This window comes from Gallinula chloropus (genome assembly GCF_964237585.1).
Source record: "Gallinula chloropus genome assembly, chromosome: 17".
Lineage (NCBI taxonomy): Eukaryota > Metazoa > Chordata > Aves > Gruiformes > Rallidae > Gallinula > Gallinula chloropus.
This window is the reverse complement of record NC_140102.1, coordinates 14725851-14747044: the sequence shown is the minus strand read 5'-3', so window position 1 is coordinate 14747044 and position 21194 is coordinate 14725851. Positions and strand designations below refer to the sequence as shown.

Below are 21194 nucleotides of genomic sequence, written 5' to 3'. Positions count from 1 at the left end.
ACCTCCTCCCCTGGGCCATCTCTCCATCTCCTTCTCCTTCTGGGCCACCTCCCCAGTCACCCCACCTGCCACCCACCACGTTGCCAGACCCCTGTGCATGCCCAGAGCTCACCCACCCTGGGGTTCCTGCAAGACACCCCCCCCCAACCTGCAGCCTTGAGTGACAACCTCTGCACTGCAGCTTTTAAAACTCCCAAATCCAAGTTTTATTAGGGTGTAGGAGAAGAGGGAATCACTCACAATATATTGTTCCAAAAGAAATACATTCAACAGCATTTACAGTGGAATGACATTAAAATCCTCTCAGGGGAACAGAAGGACCAGGAGATGGTGCTCTGGTTACGTGCTGCTGCTAGATGATCTCTGGAAGATAAGAGTGGTATTTAAAAGGAGCCTAAAACCCAGAGGATTTGGGGTTTTGGGGGGTCCTCCTCACGCTTCCCCAAGCTCTGCTAAGCTGTGCAGGGGCAGTGATGACCTTTTCTAGACAGATGCAGCAATGAGGGTACATCAGAGAGGACTTCTGAGGGGTCCCAGAGCCCAGCAGCACCCTTGGTGCCAGCCCTTCCAGAGCAACACCTCACTCCCTGCTCTCCTCCACCCCAGGAACGCTCGGATCCTGCTGTGGGAAGAGGAGCTTCTCAGCTCCCCAGGCTCCCAGGCAACACTTGACCCAGCAGAGCAGGAAATAAGGTGTTTCTCAGGGCTCTGATTACAACTGGCTTTACAGGACTGACCCCAGCATCAAGTGGAACAACCTCCCCCCTGGGGAATCCTGGCTGCCAGCACACACACCCCACGCTGAAGAGCTGCAGCAGCTTTGCCAAGCCACGAGCAGACCTCCAGGAGGGGGCTGCAAGGAGCAAAGACCCTCCAGACCAGTTGCTCTACCTCTGGGTTCGGAGCATCACGCTCCCCAACGTGGGGTACGACACCAAGAGCCACCCTTCAGTGCCTTATCCCTGGAAGGGAACAGCTCTGGAACCCCCAGTGAGTGGGGTGAGCCTGATTTTGGAGCTTTGGGGATCAGTGACCATCCCACAGCAGCCCCACCGCCGGGTGAGCCCAGGGGAACGGTGCTGGGGCTATAAAAACTCAGACACTTCTGTCTTCATCATTTTTCATCTATTGTGGTACCATAGAAATTTAAGCAAAATAATTTTATATATATATTTATATATATATATTTATATATATAAATTAGAAGCAAATAAATAAGACTCAGGGGTACATGGGAATCAGTGGGTGCTGCCACTCCCGTGCCCCTCACTACTGTCACGTCGTAGGAGGTTTGTGCCAGGCCTGGGGTGCTGGAGGAGGAGCAGATCAGGAGGAGACTTGAGGAACCTGATTGCATAAGTGTCCCATGTGCAGCCTGGGTATTCCAGTTACCATTGCCTCAAAGTTCATTATTGCTAATTATCTTCCAAGGTGGATGTGATGCCCGGCTCGGGGTGGCCTCTGCGCCGCCCCCCGGGGGGCAGCTGTCAGTCTGATATGATGATCCAGAGAAAATGATGCCAAAACTGAGATCCAAGGGGGCAAAGGTGGGTGTCCAGGTCTCCATGATACTCTCTGGCCCAGCAGATCCCATCCTCAGGATCACACTGTCCCCATCCTCATCCCGGGTACCCGCTGGAGCCTGAGCCCCGCTCGCTCCCGGCCCTCGCCGATCATGGTCAGGGTTTTGCTCCGCTCCTCCCGGTGAGTCTGGGGCCACAGGGATGGGATGGCAGGGAAGGCAGGAGGGGGGAGTGGGGGACATGGGGCTCCCCATGCTCAGGCTGCTGCAGTGACAGTCTAGAGCTGCTCCTGGGAGTGACTGGCCAGGAGGGAGGGGAGAGACTGGAGCTGGACACCACGCTGTCAGCGCCCTCCGGGCTCAGCCTATGACCCCCATCCAGTGCTTGGGGGGGTCAGTGGGAAGACAGAGGGATGGGAGCCCAAGGACCTGGGCTGCAACCCAGGGAGGCTCCATCCCAGCAGCACCACAGCCTCGGGCAGAGCTCAGCACAGAGATGCTGCCCACACCCCCGCACCCAGGTCCAGGCCAGTCCCTGCGCTGCAGCGAGACGGAGCAGGATGGAGACAGGACCCGGAGCTGGAGCATCGCTGCTCTGCCAACCTCTTCCCTCTGCCTCTGCCCAGCATTCCTGACCTCAGCAGAGCCCTTTCCCCCTCTGGATGTGGTGGCAGGAAAACCAAACCAACCCTCACTCGAATCACTCTCACACAGCGCCGCGTTCCAGGTGGCTCTAAGCCTGCAGCACACTGCAGGAACCAGCTCCAAATTGATTTTTTTTAAAAAAAAAAGGTTAAAAAAAGAAAAGTCACCAAGTGAAACATCCTGATTGGTGTTACTGGGATGACTGGGCACTGCAAGAACTGCCAGGAGCCCCCAGGACCAAGCGTTAGAGCCCCTGGAGAGAGTTTTTCTGAGCAGGACTCAGGGCTGTTCACATCCATCTTTGAAGGAACCTGAACCAGGAGCAGATTTCTTTAAAAAAAAACCAAAAACAACAAAACAACCCAAAACTAAAAAATCTTCCATAAAATCCACACACAAATGGGGGGAAAAAGAAAGAAAAATGGCAAAGAAAAGAGCTCACACAAATGCACAGCATCCCCACAACGCGAGCATCTTTGGAAGTCGACGTCTCAGCTGCTAGAGAGCCAAGGCAGTGAAAGATATAGGCAGCAACTCCTGACAGCAAATAAATATGGCAGGCTAAAAACCAACCAGATTCCCGTGTCCTCGTTCCTAATTAGTGGCTGGAAAAGCCATCCTTAAAAAAAAAGGGAAAAGATGCTATTTATTAGTGCATAAAAAAATAGGTTTGGAATCCCTGTTGAGATTTTGTTTTCTCATTTCTCCATGTCTTGCCCCTGGGGATGTCTCTGCCCTGTTGACTGCTGGCTGGACGCTGCCAGCGTGTCCTCGCTGTCCCTCTTGTCTGTCCGGTGAGCTGAGGCACGCGGGGCCGGGCACCCCTGGCGTGAGCAGAGCAGCTCAGAAGATGTCAGGGCACATGCTCCAGTCCTGCTTGTCCTTGGCCTCCCAGTAGCCGCCCTTGTAGACACAGATCAGCTCCCCGGTCAGGGCATCCACCTTGCGCTCAAACCACAGCGGGATGTAGCCTTCATAGTCCTTGCCTGCCCAGGAAGAAGCAGCACATGATGGGTGCTCCTCCCAGCAAGTCCCATCCTCCCCCCCTCACCCCTCCCCCAGCCTCCCAAATTGACACAGAGCCCTTCCCTCATCCCCCAAACCCCCCCCCCGGCGGGGGTTCCCTCCCCGCATCCCCGCCCCGCAGCGAGGGACGGCCGCGGTCCCTGCCTGCTGGCATCCCAAAAGAGGTCACCTTCTTCCAGAGCTTCCACGGCCTCGGCCTCCCTCCTGCGGCGCACGGCTCGCTGCTTCTCCTCCAGCCGCTGCTTCTCCACGTTGGCCTCGTCCCAGCGGCCGCTCTCCATCAGCCGCTGGTCGGGCCGCAGGCGGCTGTCGGTGGGGGCCACCCGCTCCTCGGGCTCGTTCAGGGTGAGCGCCAGGTCCGAGAAGAAATACATGTTCTCAGCGTTCTCCCTGGGGACACAGAGCTCAGGGGGTCAGGATAGGGGAGGTGGTGCTGGTCTCCAGCACAGCTCCTCAGTCCTTGGTGTCCTCGTGTCCCAGCCGGCCCCGCTGATGCTGCTCCTGCCACCTCAACCCAGGTATGCAGAGACCCTTCAGGGCACTCTGCCCTCTCAGCAGAGGGGCTGATGACACCTCAATGCCATCTAACAGCCAAGCCTATGAACTCTGAGTGCTGTATTGCACAGTCAAGACAAAGAACAGTGTCACCCAAGAGCTGCTGGGTCCCCAACAGCAGACCTGGTGGCACCAAGCTGGGCACCGCTCCAGGGGAGCATCTCCAAGGCAGGGACCAGCCATTGGCTGGGGAGAGGTTTGGTGCCCACTAACAGCCCTGCTGCAGGTCTGTGGAGAGATGGCTGCTCCCTGGGAGCTAAAGGGACTGCTGGGATGGGACAACCTGGGATCCACCAGTAAGGCAAAGCAGCCAATGTATCTCCCTGCCATGGCACCCAACAAACCTCACCAGTGCCCAAATGCCCCAGAGCCACCCCTCTTTGCAGGGACCTGCCCCCCCCAGCCCCCACCCCTGCTGTGTACTCCCACCCTGGAAGAAGCCACACAGCTGCCTAAGTGCCATCCCCTTCCTGTGTCCCCATGACACCAGCCCCCCTCCATCCCACCGAGGCTCCATGCAACACCCCAAACACAACCCCCGTGCAGCGAGGGGACTCACGGGAGGGGGTACTTCTTCCACAGGACCTTTGGAGACAGTGTCTGGTACACAGTTTTCTGTTTGCCCTCCGTGCTGCTGCTGCCATGGCTGCTCTGCACGATCTTGGAGCACTCCATCTTCTCATCCCACGTGCCAGACATGACGTAGTGGGCTTTGCCATCAGCATCGCTCACCACTCCGGTCACCTGGAAGGAGATGGCTCTGGTGGCATTTGGAAGCACCCAAGGGACAGGGAGAGGTGCAGGGAGGCAGAGCCCCCTCTGCGTGCCCCGACTTGGACATGGCACTGTGTGTCCCCTGACACCAGCTGCACCCAGCACAGGGAGCATGGGCCCATCCTGACCATGTGGTGGGTCCCCAGCCCACCAAATCCCACACGCAGAGCCAACGCAGGGGCTGGAGGTCCCCCCCAGCCCTCCCCACTTAATGCCAGCACAGCGTCCCAGGCCTGTCCCCACACTGGCTTCATCCCAGCTGCCAAACCAGGACCCCGTGAGCCTGGCTTGGGGGGAAGAACCAGGTCTCAGCCTGCACCAAGGAGGAGCCAGGAGACACCCATCCACGTACCTTTCGGGGGACGTCTCGGGAGAAGTAACTGTAGGGGGTGAATTTCAGCTGGCATTTATCTTTTGACTTGTGGTTTACAATCTCGATTTCACCAGACTGGATGGGAGACACAGAACCACAGCAAGTGAGAGAGGTGGCAGGGAGACAAGTCACCCTTAGTGCAGGTACAAATCACCACCAGCCACAGCGTCACCTCGGGCTGAGGCCCCACCAGCCCCACAGCTCCCTGCCCCATGGAGCTGTCAGCCTTGGGAAGAGCCATCAGGAGCTCCAAGAAGCCTCCCCCATCCCTGCCCAGGAAGCATCCCTTCCCACTGCAGCAGGAGAGGCCCCTCCAGTCTCCCCAGTTCACAGGAGCCAGGCAAAGCCAGGCAGGACCCATCGCCTCGGAGCCGAAGCCACCAACCTGGTCGATCCAGAGCTTGCCCACAATGATGTTGTGAACAGTGGAGGTGACTTTCCTCCAGACATAATGGTTCCCACTGGAGTGAAACTCGAGGTGGATGGCGCCTGTGGACAGACAGAGGGACAGTGCCCTGAGCTCAGGGAGGGCAGCCAGTCGAGCAGGGACGCTCCCCCCCTCAGCACACAGCCAGCCCAGCACCATGCTCATCCTCAGCCTGGTCCCTCTGCCTGCACCTCCCTTCACCAGCCCCCAACCATCAGCCCCCAAGCAGGGCCAGCCCTGGATTCACCCCTCCCCTTGCTGCACGCTCCATGGCCTGCTGCAGTAAGGGAGCTGGAGCTCATGGAAGGCCCACTGCCCCCCTCCACCCCCCAATAAAGGGCTGACTTTGAAAGCAGGTCAGAAACATTCTGCCTGGTTGACCCACAGAGTCAGGGGCCCAGGCAGGCAACAGCACAGTGCCCTGGGATGGGCAGAAGACAAGTAAAACCCTTGGAAGGAGGCAGCTTGTTCCAGCTGCCAGGGAAAGGGTTAGAGCGGGCAACAAGCTGACCTTCAAACACCATGCAAGGGGAAGCCAATGCAAGCAGGATGTTTCCTAAGCACATCTGCTGTGGTGTGAGCAGAGAGCAAAGCTGTCTGCAGCTGCTGTAAGGTCCCTTTCCAGGCAGAGGCATTATCACCGATGGGAGCCCAAATCTGTGCTCCCTGCATGGCTCAGGCAGGAATTCACTGAGCCCTACAGGCACCCAAGGGACCAGCACGTTGCTTTAACCTCCTGAGTACAGCAGGAGCAGCATGGGAGAGAACCCCAACCTTCCCAGCTCAAGTCACCTACCCAGTGGCATGATGGAGAGGTATTTGCCCCTGAACTTGCTGGCGATGGTGATTTCCTGCCACAGCGTCCACCCTCGCTTGGAGTAGACGTGATGGGCGGCTGCTGGGGGGTGGTGGCTCACCTGGGGGGAGAGGAGAAACAGCCCATAATGTCACAGCAGCACCGGAGAGCCCCAGCTAGCACATGGCCATTGTGGCATGGCTCCCAGGAGAAGTGATGGCTCCAACCAGCTTTGGGTTGAGGATGCTCCACTGCACTGACCTGAACCGCCCAATCTTCTCCCGGACTTTGGGGTGACCTCCTGTTAGTACCCCTGCAGTGCTGGAGGTGCACTGAGGTCCTAATGAGCCAGGATTTTTTGTGGCTCATTAGCAAAGCCTCAGCTGTATAAAAACTACAGCAGAGCAACCATCGCTGTGAGATGATGCTGTCCTGAGAGCCCAGGACACAGCCTCACTCTCCAGGGATCCTGGCTGGGAAACAGCAAAGTGCTAAAACCCAACCTGGATCCCCAGTAACCCCAGCGGTACAGGGTCTCTCCTGCCAGCAGCCCTGCCTGGGAGTCACAGCTCCCCAGCGTGTCCCAGACACAGGGACCTGCTAAGCCAAGGCTTCAGCTGGGAAAGCAGACACCACACCCTCCATCCTGGGATGACTCGTGTTCCCCAGCACTGGAAAAGCTGCCCAAAGGCAGGACATAGAATCATAGAATCATAGAATGGTCTGGGTTGGAAAGGACCCCAAGGATCATAGAGCTCCAACCCCCTGCCACAGGCAGGGACACCAACCTCCAGGCCTGGAGCTACACAAGGTTGCCCAGGGCCCCAGCCAACCTGGCCTTGAACACCTCCAGGGACGGGGAATCCACCCCCTCTCTGGGCAGCCTGTTCCAGCCCCTCACCACTCTTTCTGTAAAAAACTTCCCCCTAATATCTAATCTAAACCTTCCCTCCTTTAGCTTTAGTCCATTCCCCCTTGTCCTGCCATTATCTGCTCTTTTAAAAAGTCGAATCCCCTCCTGCCTATAAGCTCCCTGCAGGGACTGGGAGGCTGCAATGAGGTCCCCCCACAGCCTTCTCTTCTCCAGGCTGAACAAGCCCAGCTCCCTCAGCCTCTCTTTGTAGGGCAGGTGCTCCAGCCCTCTGATCATCCTTGTGGCTCCTCTGACCCCTCTCCAACAGTTCCACATCCTTCTTGTATTGGGGGCCCCAGATCTGGACACAGGACTCCAGATGGGGCAGGACATCCCAGCACAGCTCTGCCCTCACACGGTGTCTCACCCGGCACAGCGCACGGTGCCCATCCCCAGGCGCCAGCTCACCCTGCGCCCCAGCGGCCGCTGGGCTGGGTGATCGTTTGCACCGATGTCATTACCAGCTGAGCACCCCGAGCTGCTGGATTACAAACCTCCCCATTCAATCCCACCAGCACCAGCAGGAGAAAATCCTATTTGGGTAACTGGCTTTCAGGCAGGAGATTACGGACGCTTCGCTCGGCGCCTTGGCAGGCTGAGCAGCACAGGCAGCATCCCAGGAGAGTCCAGAGCAGCAGCAACAGTGTCTGTCTGTCTGTCTGTCCATCCCATGCTGCCTGACACCAACTGCAGAGTGGGGGCAAGAGGCACTGCCAATGCTGTGCCAGTGCCAGGCCAAGCTGTCACCCAGTGTGCCCCTGGGCTGGCTCCAGGTTTAGAGGCTTCGCTCATGATCCGAAGGCTCGTGCGTGCTGTGACCTGGAGGGACGCTGCTGCCTCTGCACAGCCCCTCTGCAGCTGGGGGTGACCAGAGCTCGCTGATGTCAGGCAGCAGCTCTACATGGTGCAAAGGGATGGGAGAGACATGAACCTTGGAGGCTGAAGGACCTCTCTTTGCATCGTGAGCAGGGGGTGACATCTCCAGGAGACCCCACAGAGCCTGTCAATGCCTGGAGCAGCGCAGCGTGACATGGGATGTGATGGGAGGTCCCGTTCTGCCCCGAGCCAGGCTTGGGCACCATGGGAGGAGGCATGGGGTGTTTTGCCCACATCCAAGTGGGGCAGAAGGTGTGGGCAAACTGCAAGGAGCTGATGGCAGAGCACAGCACCAGCTGCAGCAGCTGCTGCAAACCTGAGTACAAAGGGCCATGACTTGGTGAAGATGATGATGAGGGACACAGGCAAGCTAAACCATGTTGAGGGGACACAGGGATGCTGGGGCAAGGCTCAGCCTCCCCACTGGGTATTCTCAGCATGCCCCATCTGCATGTCTGACATCTGCTGTGAGCATGACACAGCACAGCATGGCATGCCCGGGTTCGTAGCAAGGCCCTTTTCCCTTGCAGTGCCCCTCCAAAAAGCCCCCAAGGCTCAGGGACAGGGTCTGCTGAACAGCTCTGCACATCCTGGACCTGCATCAGCCCCTAAGCACTGAAAGACAGGACAGTCGCTCCACCCCTAAGTCAGCAGAGGCAGCCCTGGGGAAGCCAGACCCCCCACCAGTGTGATGTCCTGGGTGATAAATGGCCCCGACCCTCCCGAGGAGCCCAAACACGTGTGCTGAATATTAAACAGCTGATTTTCTTCACAGGTCACAGCTCATTAAGCACCCCGTGTTCCTAATGAAGACCTGCTGTTTGACTGAGGTATGCCACATGCATTCTGTGGGCAAACAGGTGAGCTTCTCAGGTTGCCCCCAGGCTCTGAAACTAACCAACTTTCAGTCCAACAAGAAAGAAAGAAGATCCTGAGACACCCTGAAGACACCCTGAAACAGGGAGGAACCACACCAGACCCCATGGGCATCACTGACACAGCTTGGAGGGTGCACAGGTGAGGAGGGATTCTCCCTTTCTGCAATGGAGAGAAGAAAGGCAGGGTGATGGACACCCTTCACCTCCCCTTCTTCCCCACCTCCTGCTCTGCAACCCTGGGCAACACCACTCTCCTACATCCGAAGAGCAGCTCAGCACCGCTGGCAGCCCACTGGCTGCTGCCTTGGACAAGGGAGAGGAGACATTGGGACTCCTTCACAGGGGATGGATGTGTGGGCTGGGCAGGGGCAGCAGGCAGAGCTCACCTGCTCGCAGAGGGAACGAAAACCCAGCTCCTCCAGCCGGTCGAGCTCGTAGGTCTCCCCCAGCAGCGGGTTGAAGGGCTTGGCGGTGCGGTGGACAGTCGTGGAGTAGGAGGATACTGAGAAGGCAGCCACAAAGCACATCTGCTCCGTGGAGCTCTCACACTTGACTGCTTTGTCCAGCAGCTCGTGGTACTCCAGGTCCTCGGTCAGCCGCTGCAGCATGGAGAGTGGCTCGTTGAAGTTTACCTGGAGGGGAAGCAGCAGGGGTCAGTGGAGCTGGAGAGGCACCGGGAACTTCACCCTTTGCCTCTTCCCACCAGCATTTTGCTCTTTTAACTGCCAGCATCCCACAGCTCCAGCTCCCCAAGGGCAGTGTCCTGGTTTCAGCCAGGATAGAGTTAATGTTCTATCAGCAGGTGGAATGCTGTGTTTGGGAGCAGTGATGATAGGAGGTGGTGGAGGCCCCATCCCTGGACACATTCAAGGTCAGGGTTGATGGGGCTCTGAGCTGTGGTTAAAGATGTCCCTGCCCACTGCAGGGTGGGACTGGATGGCCTTTAGGTCCCTCCCAACCCAACACATTCTATGACTCTATGGTTCTGCTCTGTGAGCGTGAACACTGCCAAGCTGCCAGCTGAGGTGACATGGGGCAGAGACACGCTGCTCCCTGGGCTGCCCTCCCTCACTTCCCAGCAAAGCCATCCCCACGCCAGGCAGCAGCCCAGTCACTCAGAAATCCTGGGCAAGCTCTGTTTTGGGGTGTCCCCACTGCAGCCTGCAACACGACCCTGACTTCACAAGTGACTGAGAGGCAGCAGCAGTGATAAGGGCAAGCTGTGTCCTGGCAGAGCAGCTCCTATCTCCATCCCCAAGTCTTTGCTCTGTGGATTTGAAAGCTCTGCCAGATGTTGCCAGGTCAGACAGGCTGCAAACACCTCTGTAAATCCCCCAACGCTTGACATGAGCAACCTGGTTTGTTCTGAAAAGATCTGACCTTAAAAACTAGCAAGGAAGAGGGAGAGATTTTGCCTCAGGTGCCCTTCTGCCCGCAAACCACGTGAAAGTCACTTTTCCCTTTGAGTTCAGCACAAAGAGATGTGTTTTAGAAGGAGCAGGTGGCTGGAGGATGGGAGAGCCACTCCTGAAAGCCACACACTTCCCACTAAAGAAAACAAACCCCAGATCATCCCACTCAGGGATTTAAGTAGCAGGGATGTCCCAGCATCCAAGAAAGGAGGAGCTGTGTGGGAAGGGCAGCATCACATCCACACAAAAACCCAAATCTCAGCTGGCTTGAGACAACTCTCAGGAGAGATACAGGCAGCACGAGAACAAAGCCAGCAGCTGCATCCTCCCACTGGCACCACTCAGGCAATGGCAAAGAAAAACCCTTCCATGGAGGAAGGAAGATGAAGCCACCCAGAATGCCCAGTCCCTAAAGCTGTTTTCTTCCCTATCAGTGCTGCAGGTTGGTTTGTTCAGAGAACAAATTAAGGGGCAGTTTTTCAGTCCATCACATCCCCAGGGAAGGGGCATGGAGTGGTAAGGGGATGGGGTCTTGGAAATGCTCCTGGTTTGCCAAGAACTGTGTGAAGTACATGAAGAAGAAACTCCCATCCCTGCTGCACATCACCAATGGTTTGTGGTATCATCAACCACGGTTCCCAACAGCCTTTCCTGAGCTGGCAGCTCTGCTTCCTTCTCCTCCTTCATGCAGAAGCTCTGGTTCAGCAGCTCCGTCCTGACTGACAGAGCTGCTGGCTTCTCCTGCACCCTGAGCACATGTGCTATGGAGAGAGAATTTAAACAGCTGCTGAAAGGAGGTTAAATTTCCCCTTGTTGCTTTACCACAGGCTGCTTGTTCTTGGGGTGAATCTCCCAAAGAAACGCCAGGCTCGTGGGGTGCAAAGCATCTCCTGTTGGGGTGCAAAGCATCTCCTGTGCTGTATGTGTACAGGAGCTGACCGTGGGGGGCTAAGCCCCATCTTTTCAACCTCCAGCTCGGCTCAGAGACAGCAGAGCTGGGAACCAGATCTGCTCCCCCAGGGAGGGATGGAGTCATTACAGCCCCCTGGCCAGCACCCAGCAGGACATGCTGCTCCCAGCTTTGGCCTCGGCTGTAGCAGCTCCCAGAATGATGGGACTGTAGGGCAGGTATAAATTTCCTCCCTCCAGGCACCAGCAGCTGCTGGTATTTCACATCCTGAGCTCATTCCCAAGCCTGTCACACCTTCACCTTGTGCTGCTGCAGGAATGTGAACAGCCGGCGCTGGGCTGTGTGTCCCAGCTGGAGATGGCACAGGGAAGCCACAACTCATCACTCTCACCCTGGCAGTGCTGGGCACTGCTGTGAGAGATGAATGCAACCAGCTCAACATCCAAACACACTCCTTCCCCTTTACCAAGCAGAGGAAGGACCTGGAATGCAGCCCCAGGGCTATGGATCACACCTGCCTGGGCTACTTCCAGTCCAGGCAGCATCACAGCAGCCCCAGTCAACCCCAGCTGTTTTACAGCCCTCCCAAGCTTGCCAGAATTTGGTGGGGTTTGGGGAAACCCAAAGGATAGCACCCAGAGGCTCACGGGGCCAGGCAAGACCTGTTGGCAAGCTGCAAAGGGCTGGTCTGCTCCAAAAAACAGTCTGGGTGCTGCCTGGGTGAGCCCCCAGTCTGGGTGAGCCCCAGGCATGATCCCTGCAGCACCCAGCAGTGCTGCCCATCACCCTCATGGCACATCTTTCACTTAAAGGCTGCTCTTTGCAGGGAAAATAAAGGTGCTCTGGGTCCCTGGGGTGAAACACAGTCAGTTTCCTGAGACACAGACAGGGGAAGGTGTGATCAGCAATGAGGTCTCTTCTTCTTCTGCCCCCTGGGTGAATCACTTGAATCCTCAGGGACTGGAGGTGTGCTGGTCCCCTCCTTCCCACTGCACCAGCAGGATCACAGAGAAGGAGCCAACCCAATGCAAAGAGCCCCTGATCCAGCAACTGTGACAGTGGCACCGGTTACCACCAAGCAATCACACTGCAGCCCGGTGCCAGCACAGCCAATCTCCTCCTGCCTGCCTCAGCTTCCAGCTGTGCTGGCTCCTGGGCAGCACATGGGCAATTCCAAGGGGCAAATAAATTGCAGGAAAAAAATGCAGGGCCTTAAGAGTGAGGCAAGCTGGGCAGTGAGGACATCAGGGGTGTGGAGCATGGCTTGGGGAGAAGAGTGGGGTGGTTTTCAAAGGGCTCTGCCAGCCCAGGATGGAGTTGGCAGCTCTTGACGTGCTCCTGTCCTGTTTGGGGCTGCTGTGGTAGCCAGCAGGACCACCTGGAGCCCCATTGCCCAGCCAAGAGCTGTGCCCAAACTAAGCCCTCAAGGCTGGCATCGCGGTGCCAGCCTCAGCACCGGCGCTCGGGACGTGCTCACTTACAGGCATGGGGATCTTGGAGAGCTCTTTGCCAATGCAGTTCTTCATGATGCTCCAGAGGTTAAGGCTGTAGTTGGGTTTGTCAGGGATACGAGTCCTTCTCCTTCTCTTTGGCAGGAGATCTTTGCAGGTGGACTCATTGTAGCTGCTTTGATTTGAGCTCTCAAAGACCTGAGGAAGCAACAGAAGGAACACAGGTCAAAGCTGGACTCGCCCAACGTGACCTGACCAGACCCAGCAGCACCCAGGGGCAGTCACCACTGTGTGCACTCCTGTTGGGGAACATCACTAGAAACCTGTTCTCCAGGGCATGGGGGAAACAAGGGTGTGATTTCTCCCTGCCAGCAGGCCACTGACAGCTTCTCCCCCATCACGGCTCACAGAGGAACCAGCTCTGCTCCATCCTGGAGGCATGGGAGGGACCTGGATGGAGAGTCCCTCCAAGAACCCCCTTGTGCCCTCCCACCCTGCCTGGCCAACTCACACTGTCCTCCAGGTTCCAGTCCTCGGGGTGGCCCTCGCTGGCCCCACTCAGGTTGCTGCCTGAACGCCTGCAGGGAACAAAGGGCAGGGGGTAAACACACAGAAAAGCAGCAAGGACAGAGCTGAGGTGGGTGCAGCACAGCCAACACCATGCAGCACGTCTCCCTACAGCACCCTGGGGCACTCACTGCCTGGAAGGTGACAGGGTGACAGCCCACCCAGCCTGGGTGCTGAGAGCCACCGCGTGTGCCAGCAGCGTGACCACGGTGCAGACCACGGGTGCCTCCAGCCCAGAGGGGTGCCCAGGGAGGTGTAAGGGCTGGCCAAGTCAGATGAAGGCAAGGCACTCCCTGCTTCTGCCCAGTGCTGCCAGGGACCCCCCCTCCAGGCCCCTGCCCAGCCTCCCCTCCAGCCCACAGCCGCTCCTGGCGCAGAGGACTCGGCTTCACTGCAGCACAGGCCTGACACCCACCCTTCCTGGCCCAAATTGCTGTATCTGTGGCCATGCTCTGCCTCAGGGCTGCAGGAACAGGCAGGCACAGTGCAGCACCCTGGGCAGAGGCAGCAGGGGAGGGGATGCTGCCCTCCAGCCCACGCACAGCACTGGGGAAGCACCTCTCCCCCTGCTCCAGCAGCAGCTCTCTCCAGGCTGCACTGTGCCATGCAGTGCCCTGGGACAGGGGCTCCTACCTGTGGTGCTTGGGGTCTGCAGTTACAGTGATAAAAGCTGGTGCATCCTCCATGGCATCAAAATACTCTGTCTCTTCATCTTCATCACTGGCCTCTCCTTTGGCAGACTGCACACTCCCTGTCAGCACAGAAAAGGGGGAGATGCTCAGGTGCCATTGGTCCCCTTGGAACCCAAAGCCCACTCCCCTCCCGCTGCATCCCCTCCCTTTACAGCTTCTCCCCCTCCTCTCCATCCCACACCACAACAAGAGGACACCATACCAATTTCCAGCTCCTAAAAGCAAGGATGTGTCCCAGCAGCTCCCAGTCAGAACACACAAGGCTTCCCTGCCATGCTGGGAAGAACTTCCACAAATGCTTCCCCCCATCCTCCTGAGCCAGACACTCACACAGCCAACCTCCCCTAACTCACCTCCCACCCCACCACCACCTCATCTGCTGGGAAATCCAGTCTGGATTCAACCAGAACAAGCCACGTGTTTGAGGTGATGCTGAGACACCTCCCAGCTGCAGGGTTTTCCAGCCCTCTGCTTCCAAACATTTCTCTCCCCTGCTGCAGCAGGAGAGCTCCCTAGGAAGGCAGGAGCCAACACGAACTGCAGCAACTCAGGGGGGCTGGACTCAATGATCTCTGGAGGCCCCTTCCAACCTCTACAATTCTGTGGATCTGTGAATCAACCTCTGTGACCCTGCTGCTGCCCTGGGCACCCTGCTCCCCAAGCACAGCCTCACCACGGTCTTCACCACCCTGCCCCAAACCCAGCGCTCCAGCAGCCACACCAGTGCTGGGCACACAGCAGAGCTGACCCCCTCGCTCAGGGTCTCTGCTGCTTGGCAAGGGGTTCCACTCCCACACTCCTCCAGAGGAGCAGGGTCACCCCCTGCGATGGGGCCAGGTCTGTGCCTGTCCCTGTGGCCGTTTCACCCCTGCCCTCCCCAGTGGCACCACAAGAATCCCCTGGGTTAGAAAAGGCCTTGGGGTTGTTACCAGAGCAGGGGGACAGCACCCAGCACTGCCACCCCCTCCCATCAGCTGCTCTTCTCTCCCCTGAGCCTATAAATCCATTCTAACAAGCCAAGGCACTGTCTGCAGACTTTAGCTCCCAGGCTGTAACTAATGCCTCCCATGGGGAAGGATGTTTGGCCCCAACAAGCAAAGCTGTTAGATGTTACTGCCCTTTGCTCTTGCCAACAGCAACGAGCCCTGGCTGTGCCACCCCCTCCCTGTGCAGCTGAGAGCTCAGCAGCACCAGGCAACCCCAGGCTTCCTCTAAGTGCCCACCGGTGAGGGTTACAGCTACTGACTGAGATAGTGTGAGCAAGCTGGGGACACAGCCCTCTGCTGCACCCACATCCTGGGGACACCCAAGGCAAGGAGCAGCAGGACAATTAAGGACAATTATGGTATAATGGGATCATATAATGGCATGGGTTGGAAGGGACCCCAAGGATCACACAGCTCCAACCCCCTGCCACAGGCAGGGACACCAACCTCCAGGCCTGGAGCTACACAAGGGCCCCATCCAACCTGGCCTTGAACACCTCCAGGGATGGGGCACCCACCCCCTCTCTGGGCAGCCTGTTCCAGACCCTCACCACTCTCTCTGGAAAAAACCTCCCCCTAATATCTCATCTAAACCTTCCTCCCTTTAGTTTTAATCCATCCCCCTTGTCCTGCCATTATCTACCCTTTTAAAAAGCTGATTCTCCTCCTGTTTCTCTGCTGCCTTCAGGGACTGGAAGGCTGCAATGAGGTCCCCCCACAGCCTTCTCTTCACCAGGCTGAACCAGCCCAGCTCCCTCAGCCTCTCATCATAGGGGAGCTGCTCCAGCTCTCTAATCATCTCCGTGGCTCCTCTGACCCCTCTCCAACAGCCCCACATCTTCCTTGTGTTGGGCCCCAGCTCTGGACACAGGACTCCAGCTGGGGAGGGCAGAGCAGAGAGGGACAATCCCCTCCCTGTCCCTGCTGCCACCTCTCTGCTGATGGAGCCCAGGATCCCATCGCCCTTCCCAGCTGCAGGAGCCACCGCTGGCTGGTGTCAAGTTTCTCAAGACACCCAGGTCCTGCTCAGCAGGGATCGGGTAAAACTAAATCCCGCCCATCCAGAGCAGCCCCAGGCCCTGCGGGGCGGCTGGCAGCTCACCCTTGGCGGTGCTGGCGCTGCCGGTGCTGGCGGAGGACAGGCCGGGGGCTCCGCGGCAGGCGCGCTCCAGGCTGTTGTGCTGCTTGGCCAGCTGCTCGATGGTCTCCTCCAGGCGGATCCTCTGCTCCCGCTCATACTGCAGCGCCCGCTGCCATCTCCGGCTGTGGGTTTCGGCCAGGTCCAGGAAATCGCGGCAGGCCTGGAGGGGGGAGGAAGGAGATACCTCAGCACCAGCCTCCCCTAAGGGCTCCTCACCCACACCTGGTGACTCCAGAGCTGACGCCCCAGCACCGCCTGTGCCGCGCCCCCTGGTTTTGGGAAGCGCAACCCCAGGGCTTTGCAGGGTCCCCAGTACCCAGCTCTGACCATCCAACCCTGTATCACCTCCAAGGAGATGGCTACAACAGCCCACAAAGCCCTCACCATGTCCCATCCCCAGCAGCAGCCCGGTGTCCCACAGCCTGTTCCCATCCTCTGTCCCATGGCATCCCATCCCTGACGCTGTCACCAGTCCCCAAGGGCCCAGGCTGGGCTCACACAAACCCCAGCTGAGCCCAGCGCTTTGCAGATGCTCCCAGATCCCCCACAGCCAACTCCATCCCACCTCCATCCTCTCCTTGAGCTGGGGAGAAGCTGGGCAGGACAATGGTCCCCAGGGTGACAGCCCAGAGGGTGGATGAGACAGCCACAGATGGGAGAGGATGCTCAAGCCAGGAGCCCTTTGCTCTGAGGAGGCCAAGAGGAAGGACAGCCAGCTCCTCCCCGAGCCACACAGCCCTGCAGACAGCCAAGGGGCTGCCCTGGCCCCCACATCATGGCCAAACACCCCCTCCTCTCCACAGTAGGCCCTTTTCCAGGGAACAGGACCCACCAGCTGCAGGGACACATGCAGAGCATCCATGGGAAGGAGGGTTCCTGGGATGCACTAAGCGATGCCTCGCCGGAGCACACAGCATCCCTGTCCTGCACCACCAGGGCACGCAGCGGGGACACCATGAAACAGGCTGACAGGAGAACCCCTCAGCTGCTGTACCCACCACCACAGCTGCCCCAAGACCCTCTTGGCATCGCCATGGCTGCAAGCATCACCCATCCTCAGGCACACTGGACACCCAATGGGAGATCTCCCAGTGCAGGGCATCCATGGAAGGCCAGGATGCTGCCAACTCTCAGGAGATGCCCTCCACTGCCTGATGAGGCAGCCAGCCAGCTCTGACTTCTATTTTCAGGTTGTTTTCCACATCAGACTTCAAGACCAAGTCTCCTCAGCTTCACCACTCCCTCTGTGATCAGCCCCACGTGAAGCTGGGTGCAGAGGCCAGGCTGCACCCCCTCCTCCCCCCTCCCCTACACCTCTGCACTGGGATGCAATAAACTTCTTAGGTTTGAAAGCAGGAAAGTTCGGCTCTGATGGGAATTCTGTGGGAGTTCAGAGACAGGCTGGCAACTTGCAGGCAAATAAACCTGCATATTGAGGCATCTCCTGGTCAAGCAACAGCCTCAGGGCTTCAGCTTCCATCACCTGGCCTGATTTTAGCAGGATTTGTCCAAGAAAAGCTCTGATTCACCAGTTTTCCATCAACCCTCAGCTGTGAAAAGGAGCCAGATTAATGTTTCCTCCAGGGAAATAAGTTTTTCAGAAACAAATCACCAGGAAAGTGGTTAAAGTGTTGGGGTTTGGCATGGAGGTGACAAAGCACGAAGCAGAGGGAATGAATATCCTGTGGTAAGGAAGGAAAACACAGGGGGTGGGCACACATGCCTTCGGTGCCATCCTCAGCATGGCCATGCTGGAGCTCAGCACCATCCCCAGCCTCCTCTCCAGAAGCAGGATGAAACTCAGATCAGATAAACAAAGGATGAACACAAGGAGTTTGGGTCTGTCCTTTGGGAAAAGATCAATCAGTGCAACCCACTCGATTCAAGGTGGTTTGCTTCCCTCTCTCCTGCTCCCCACCCCTGCACCACGGACAGACCCAGCCCTACACCCGTGTTCCCCCCATCCCTGCCTGCTCCCAGCACAGAGCCCAGTCCACTGGTGGATTTCTGCAGGATCAATCCCAGTTGGGATGAATTTAAACCCTCAGACCACGGTCCTGCAGAGCAGCTGGGTTTTGCCAGCGCGGGTGGGTACACGCAGAGCGAGCTCAAAGCGCCTCAGACTTCAGCATCATGAAGGCTCAGGCAAGAAATACCTCAGCCAAAAAGCATCTGCAAGCTCTGCACAGGGGTCTGTCCTTCAGTGTTGGCTCCCCAGCCTCTGGATTTCCATTGGTGGCCACCAGCGACCATGGGATGTGACTTGGTGATGCTGTCACACCTGCCTGAGCTCCAGGAACATTCCCCTAGGAGCACCGTGTCCTGATGGCATCAAGGCTGGATCGTTACCCAGGAGCACAGGAGGGAATATCCCTCAGCTCCCACCCCCAGAAAGGAGAGGGGCAGAGCCCTCTGCACAGCCCCACCACGGGCAACGTGGCTCCTGCAAGCTTGGAGCAATGTTGGGAGGTCTCCCCACTTTGCTGTCAGTCCTGTCCCCCCAGATTCCTGGCTGTGCTCTCATCCTATCACCTCCCCCCAGCCCAATGTGGACCACCTGGCTCCTCCTCATGCAAGCCACAGACCCCCTGGGGCTGTGCTGATGGGCACAGGGAGAGAAGAGTGCTGATTTTCAGGGGCTTCATGCCCTGTTTTCACCTGGAAACAACTCAGCTCCTCTCCCTACCCCAAGAAGTTCCACTGGCAGCCACCCATAGCCACAAAGCCCACGGGCTGACCCTGCCCTGATGCCTTCACACCCAGCTTCAAGCTGAAACCTCCTGCCAGTTAAAACTAGCCCACACCCCAAGCTGGCACACTGTCTCCTTTTATTGCTCTGATGCGTTGCGATAAGAGGATGACACACAAGGGCAAGTAATGAGATAGCAGCCCTGACCTTCCCAGCCCAGCAAAGCTCATTATCTGCTCTGAAGGCCCCTCTCTGCAGGGAGCTGGCACTGCAATACCCATTCTGGCCCAGCTCCTTGGCACCCAGGATGGAAATTGCCGGCTGTCCCCGGCTCAGGGGGTTGAGCGGTTTAAAATGATGCGCTAGGAGATCACCTGTAATTACCCCGCTGCAATTAAACCTGATTTGTAAGGTGTAACGGTAAATTAAGGGGAAAGGAGGTAATTACAGAGGAGCCAGGCAAAGGCAGCCCCCAGGCACATCTTGGGGAGCTGGGAGCTGAGGGTGTGGAGGAGAAATGGCTCGAGGAGCCAATGGAAATCAATATCCCAAAGCAAAATCACAGGAGAGGAAACCTCAGGTCCTCCTACCCTGAGGCACTTTGTGGGGGCTTTGTGTACCCCAAATCTGCACCAAGAGGCTCCACTTACACTTGTAGGGGCACAGTCAGAGTGCTGCAGGCTCTGCTCAGAGCACAGGGGGTGTCACTGTGCCCCAGGCCTGGCAGCGGCACCTCCACGCAGCAGGTGGGACGCTGCCCGCTCCTGCCAGCACCCCACAGCTCGTGCTGTGGGTTCCAGGATACAGACAGGGTTTATTCCTGGTTTTCCAAAGGCAGTCAGGCTGTCCCTGTGCCTTTCCAATGCTGGCAGGACCACCCTGCCCATGCTCTGATCCAAACTCGGGAAGCAGCTGGATCGAGCCAGGAAGCACCACGCTTGGTGGTTGGGAGAGAAGCGATGCTGAGGGTGCTGAGCAGGAGGACATCCCACCAGCACCATCCCCAAGCCCAGCTCCCAGCCACAGCCAAGCGAATAAAGGTTACTCCTCTGCCTCACACCCTCTCCAGACACAGCAGAGAGTCTCCAGGGATGCTGCTGGCAATGACAGCAGCACTGAGCAGGGCTCAGGGGGTGTTTTCCCACAGCTGTGGTTCTCAACAGAGCTCATTCCTCAGCCAAAATGCACCCAGAGCCAGGACAGCTCCCCAGGGATGCAGCAAGCTGGAGACAAGCAGCTCAGATGTGGGCAGCTCCTCCAGGGAGGTTGGGATCCAGGGGACATGGACCCCAGCACTCACCTCTGGCTGTTTGGTCCTTCTCATCCCATGGCTGCTCCTGTGGTCCACAAGGAGCCAGGTCTCAGCCTGAGACACCTCAGGACATCCCATCTGTACTCAGCATTGGTGAGGTCACCCCTCAAGTGCTGGGTCCAGTTCTGGGCTCCTCACCATCAGAAGGACATTGAGGTCCAGGAGCGTGTCCAGAGAAGGGCAACCAGGCTGGGGAAGGGGCTGGAGGGCAGATCCTCTGAGGAGCAGCTGAGGGAGCTGGGGATGTTCAGCCTGGAGAAGAGGAGGCTGAGGAGAGACCTTCTCCCCACCCCCACTGCCCTGCCAGGAGGGTGCAAAGAGGTGGGTGATGGTCTCTTCAGCCAGGGGACAGGAGATGGGACAAGGGGCAATGGGCTCAAGCTGCCCCAGGGCAGGGTCAGAGCAGATATGAGGGAGAAAATTTTTACTGAAAGGGTTGTCAGAGCCTGGAACAGGCTGCCCAGGGAGGGGCTAAGTCACCATCCCTGGATTTGTTTAAAACATGGGTCCATCAGGTGCTCAGGGATCTGGTTTAGCACAGGACAGGGACAGTTGGACTAGATGACCTTAAAGGTCTTTTCCAACCTTGTGACTGTGATTCTGTGATCTCCATCCCACCTCACTGCCCAGCAGGGATGCTCAGCCCCTTTGGCAGCTCAAACCAACCCCCCCTTAGCCCAGGCTGTTTTGATAGTCCCCTCCTTTGCCAACCACAAACCAAAACCAGCAGCAGAAGCCGTAATGAGCCGTGGGGACCTTCCCTGAGACACAGAAACGGGTGCATCACATCCAGCCACAGCCTGGCACCCTCCAAAGCTGCCTCCTCCCCAGCAGCAGGAATGAAAACATCACTGGCTGCTGCCTTCCACCTAAGGACCTTCCCCTTGCACCTTCCTCTTCCAGGCAATCCCCTGGCACCACACTGTCCCTGTCCCTGTCCTCCTCACTGTCCCTGTCCTCCTCGAGGTGCAGGATAGAGTCCCTGGACACCCCAAGCCCTGCTCAGTGAGGGGGAACACACTGCCCAGGCCAGTGCACTGCTCCCAGGGAAACACATCCAGAAGGGAATCGTTCAGGAGGAGCAGCCAGTCATGTCCCCTGCTCCAGGCTGGGTGGCTTTGCCACTGCTCTGGGTGACATCCATCACTGAGATGCTTTTTCCAGCTGGCTGAGCATCACCAGCTCCCAGGGCTGATCGGTGCCGCTGTGGAGCAGGGAAATGTGGCCAGGAAAATGGTCCTGGAGGAGA

General features: G+C 57.8%; 1 protein-coding gene across 1 annotated transcript in view; it reads right to left on the bottom strand.

Annotated features, from left to right (window-relative positions):
* Positions 1–221: 221 nt before the first annotated feature.
* OSBP2 (oxysterol binding protein 2) overlaps positions 222–21194 on the bottom strand; it is a gene marked incomplete at its 5' end in the record, with an annotated part of 108444 nt that continues 87471 nt past the window's right edge. Inside the window, 11 exons of the mRNA XM_084272273.1 lie at positions 222–3153; positions 3363–3583; positions 4308–4492; positions 4875–4970; positions 5281–5384; positions 6119–6239; positions 9172–9417; positions 12589–12756; positions 13070–13136; positions 13759–13876; positions 15906–16104. Coding sequence (XP_084128399.1) covers positions 3011–3153; positions 3363–3583; positions 4308–4492; positions 4875–4970; positions 5281–5384; positions 6119–6239; positions 9172–9417; positions 12589–12756; positions 13070–13136; positions 13759–13876; positions 15906–16104 — 1668 coding nt within the window. The 3' untranslated portion in view covers positions 222–3010. The remainder of the gene's footprint in view (positions 3154–3362; positions 3584–4307; positions 4493–4874; positions 4971–5280; positions 5385–6118; positions 6240–9171; positions 9418–12588; positions 12757–13069; positions 13137–13758; positions 13877–15905; positions 16105–21194) is intronic.